Source organism: Fukomys damarensis, unplaced genomic scaffold, assembly GCF_012274545.1.
Source record: "Fukomys damarensis isolate Sample0158 unplaced genomic scaffold, DMR_v1.0_HiC HiC_scaffold_38, whole genome shotgun sequence".
NCBI lineage: Eukaryota > Metazoa > Chordata > Mammalia > Rodentia > Bathyergidae > Fukomys > Fukomys damarensis.
This window is the reverse complement of record NW_022900950.1, coordinates 49,968,222-49,973,092: the sequence shown is the minus strand read 5'-3', so window position 1 is coordinate 49,973,092 and position 4,871 is coordinate 49,968,222. Positions and strand designations below refer to the sequence as shown.

The 4,871-nt window shown below is 35.1% G+C and overlaps 1 protein-coding gene across 2 annotated transcripts in view; it reads left to right on the top strand.

Moving 5' to 3' along the window:
- The first annotated feature begins 2,074 nt into the window (after positions 1–2,074).
- The window catches only part of Lrch1 (leucine rich repeats and calponin homology domain containing 1), an 89,231-nt gene continuing 86,434 nt past the window's right edge, over positions 2,075–4,871 (top strand). For both annotated transcript variants that reach the window (XM_019209420.2, XM_019209417.2), the window contains exon 1: positions 2,075–2,219. In XM_019209420.2, the coding sequence (XP_019064965.1) occupies positions 2,107–2,219 (113 nt within the window). In that variant the 5' untranslated portion in view covers positions 2,075–2,106. The remainder of the gene's footprint in view (positions 2,220–4,871) is intronic.

The following is a 4,871-nucleotide window of genomic DNA, read 5'->3' as shown; positions in this document are numbered from 1 at the left end:
TCAGTTGTAATTTTGTAATTCTTCTTTTTTTTTTTGGTATCAGGGATCGAACTTGGATCCTTGTGCTTGTGAGGCAGATGGTGGCACCACTGAGCTAAATCCCTTGCCTCATAGTTGTAATTTTGATCAATGTTGCTAAAATAAATGCCTTAATATACATTTGTCATTAGACTATGATATATTTATTAAATTTTTGTTATTCACTATACTGTTGTAATCTGCATTTCTCTAATTTAGGTAAGATTGGTCATTTTTTCCCTACATGCTTAAGAGCCTTCTTTTAATGTTACACATTTTATTGCCCTTTAAGATAAACCAAATTGCAATACAAATTCATGGCCATGAAAAGGAAGAGGAAGCAAATATTATTTTACAGAGAATACAATTATTCATTCTTACTTATGTAACATTTATGTAATAAATACTGTCTTTCTATATGCACAAAACTTTCACTTTTGTATCAGTAAGTCATCTTTATCAGTAAGTTACTTAACATGTTAAAACTAAGATGATATATCTAGAGAGTGTGGAAAGGAGGTGTCAGCTAGGTATCCTTGAGAAATGGGGGTGTGAGTAAATATATGAGGCGGGAGGTGGCTAAACCAACCATGTATTTAGGCAAAGAATATTCTAGCAGAGAAAATAGCCAGTGCTAAAGCCCTAAAATGGCAGTGTGCCTAATGTGTTTGAAGAACAATCAGGATGCTAGTGTAGTTCACATGAAGTGAGCAAGGATAGAGAAGTAAGAGATGAGGGCAGAGGGGTAATGAAGATATCAGATTGCATACAGCCTTGTAGACCACACTATAAGAGCACTGGCATTCATTCATTCATTCATTCATTCATTCATTCATGTTTGCAATACGCAGAGAAGACATTTGGTACATGTACATGACATATCTTAATTAGTTTTATATCCCCTTTTTCTCCCCCTTCCCTCCCTGTTTCCTATTGTCTTTTATTTTCTTCAGAGCCAGGTGTTTCCTTTCCTGTGAGCCATCTTTCCCTTTTTCTAGTTTTCAGCCTTATTCATTATGGTGGGGGGTGTTAAGGAATGAATCTGGGCTTCACACATGCTAGGTATAGCTTATCTTATTCATAAACTAGGTATAGTTTATGAACTAAAGGGCATGCCCTAATTCCTTACTTATCATCTATGTTTATGGTCAAGTTTTTGTTTTAAAGTGCTGTAATTTTTGCTTTTATGGCTCAAACTTATCAATCTTGCTACATGCCATTCACTGGAAGTCTGAGATTTGAGTACCACCTTTATTGTGTACAAGATTTCCATCTTTGACCATGTCCTTGCCTTTGAAATTTGTTCTATTGATTTATCCATCATTCTTGTCATGTTCTGAATCAGTTTGGGAAGTTGGAATCAGTTGGGAAGTCGGAATCAGTTTGCGAAGTCCACTTTTGTGTTTTTATGAGGTGCAATAAAAAATCAGTGAACGCTATTGCCAAGTGCCATCCAACGGAAAGAGAAGATTGTAAAAATATTCCTAATGTGTCCTCATCCACCTTATTCATTGGATCTGGCATTGCATGACTTCTGGCTCTTCACTAAAGTCAAGATGACCATGAAAGGTGAATAGAGTCAGTTCAGGACATTAAGACAGCCACTACGGCACAACTAACGACTCTCATAAGGGAATACTTGTGGAACTGCTTCAGAAAGCGGCAAGAACAATGGCATAAGCATGTTCCAAGCAAGGAAGTATACAGTATTTTCAGGAGGATTGTTTACTGTGTCTTTTACTGTAATGAAATTTATAAAAACTGTAAACATTCATTACATTTTTCCATCACACTGCATAATTTTTCAAATGAGTAAAATGTTCCCTTTATGTGGCCAGATTGACAAATTAATTTAGAGAATTAATAATGTTAACAATACTTTTGCTGAATTTGGCTAGGAAATGGAAGTCACAATGCTGCTGTGATAGCGGTGCAAAAAATGATAATGTTGATATAAATTTAGATTATAATAAGAGAAAACAGTATTCATGATTGGTAAGATTGTTCTGAATACTTTGAAAATTTATTGACAAAGTATTATTTCCTTTTCTTATAGATTTGTCTAAAAACAGACTGGTGGAAGTTCCAATGGAATTGTGCCATTTTGTATCGCTGGAAATTCTTAATCTGTATCATAATTGTATTAGAGTCATTCCTGAGGCCATCATTAATCTGCAGATGCTGACCTACTTAAACTTGAGGTAGGTAAACTATAAAAGTTGTACTCAGATTCGGTGATGAAATACAAGATAATTTATACTTTCATTTCTGTCTTTTTTTTTCTACTTTGCCATTTCTGATCACTCTGAAGCCAATCACACAGGGATCACTTAAGAAATATCTTCTGTAATAAATTTGTACTGTATTTAATAACTGTTCTTGGTGCTAGACTTCCCTGAATGTTAATATGATAAGATTTTCTTGAAAAATTATTTACATGGCATCATTTATACCCTTTATCTGATTTGTGCTTATAGATAGTACATATACTATATTTAGGTATTCATGTAGATTGGGGAGAAGGAAGGGAAAAATTTGAGAGTTGGAATAAATCAAGCTGTACTAATCTTTAGGGGTTGTGGGTACCACTGGTCTTTGCTGTCAAACCCATTCTCCTTAATCCACCTTAAGGAGTACTGAGCTACTCTAGCCAGACACAAAGCTTACTGTCTTTATAGCCCACTAACACAGGTCAGTGGTTGCCGAGGATAGTATGGTAGTGCAGGTTGAGTTACTGATTAAGCATAACATAATATATTAATGTCCCCAGGCATCCCTGAAGTTAGGAAAATTGGTTATTTTAAGGCCTTGATTTTAGTTTGCAGCTGGCTGCTCTGGCCATATTCTGGCTCTTTGTCACTTAACTTCTTGCCTCACAAATCAGGGATTTTGGAAGAGAAGGTGGGTGTTTTGTCAAAATCTGTCTCTACTATAGAAACAAGATCTTAAGTTCTAGCCCATGACTCTTGCATCAACTTACTGTGTAAAAAGTAGAACCTGATTAGCTAGGCTTGTGCTGTGTAACAAATACACCCAGTTTTTAAGTTCAAAATTCCCAACTGAATCACATAGAACAATACTTTATAATAGATAATAGTGCCAGTAGAGTATTTTGTTTTTTAATTGGCTACTGAGAATTATGGTCCTTCTCTCACTGTCTTTGTAGCAAAGGAACTATTTTATAGAACTACATGTTCTTCATCAAGGTTGAAAAATATTGTGGGCATGTTTATAAATGACTTTAACTTCTTTTTGAAATTGAGGGTTACTTTTAGGATAATCTGTAGACTGTTCTACAGGTTAACTCTTCTAAGGTTTCTAATTCACCTAACAATTATGAATTTTCTTGCTGTTTCTTTTTAAAAAGATTTTTAGTACATGTTTTCAGTATACAATGTTTATATTCCTTGTGAGCAGTAGGAACAAGTATATAAAACATCCTGATTACTTTTTTAATCTCCCTCTCTTTATCTCTTGATTCCCTTTCCATTTGAGAAAGCTGTATTTCCCTACATCCTTTTTTTTTTTTTTTTTTTTTTTTTTGAGACAGTGTCTCACTATGTAGTTGAGATTGACTTGGAACTCACTAAGTAGCCAAAGCTGGTCTCAAACTCACAGCGGTCCTCCCGCCTCAGCCTCCCAAGTGCTGGGATTACAGGTGCGTGCCACCATGCCCAGTTTACCTACTTCCTATTATCTAATTTTTCATTTTCTCTATATTTACAATTTGGGTTTCTCATACAAGAAAAATCACGTGATATTTTAACGTGTGTCTGATTTATTTCACTTAACATTATGTATGGTCTCTGGGTGTATCCATTTTCCTACAACTGACTCATATTTATCTTTCTGGCAGAGTAGTACATTAAATGTAAATGTCACATTTTCTTTATCCACTCATCTCTTGATGGGCATATAGACTGCTCCCAAGATTTAACTATTGTAAATTGTGCTGCTATAAACATGGGTATGCATGTATCACTATAAAATGATGTCTTTAACTCTTTTAGAAAGATACCTAGAATGAGGAATAGTGGGGTCAAATGGAATTGTAGTTTTAGTTTTTTGAGGAATATACTGATTTCCATAGTGGTTGTATCAGTTTACACTCCCACCAAAAATAGAAGGCTTCCTTTTATCCTGCAGTCTCACCACCATTTGTAGCTATCTTCCACAGCAGGATGTTAGCTATTTTAGGATTTCTGGCTGGAAGCAGCATAGTGCTGGCTGTAAGTTTTGGTTCAATATCTCCCTGAGACATTTGTCCTCTAAGCCAACCACAAAAGTGAGCTATTCCAAAAGGATATGCAGTTGGTCTGTTTACTTACCCTCTGTAGTTCTTCTGTGATATTTTTACTTTAATAGTACTGCTTCCAATAAGTAAATAGATTAACTTTATGTTGTTATATTAGGTCCAGCTGCACTGAAAAGTTTTGGGCTATAGAGGACATTTTTCTTCCTGGGTGACGTAGACTGTAAAATAATAAAACTACTTGTTAATCTTATCTTACTATCTTTTCAAGACATTGGTAAAGTTGATTTCCTTATGATGAATTTTATGTTGCACTTTGATGAGAATAGAAGATTATTGTTGTTTTTAGATGGGTTGAAATTTGGAGTATGGGTCTTAGAATTGTCTAAGACAAGGACAGAGAAAAGTCATTGATGATGGCCAAACAAATCTGTGTGGTACATTAAAAGCAGAGTTTTGTGATTAATTCCTAGGTTATAGAAAAGAGGAAGAAATAGAGGGACAGGGATGGGGAATTAGCTCAATGGTTCTGCCACCTGCCTCACAAGTGCAAGGACCCGAGTTTGATACCGGGTACAAAAAAAAAAAAAAAAAAAAAAAA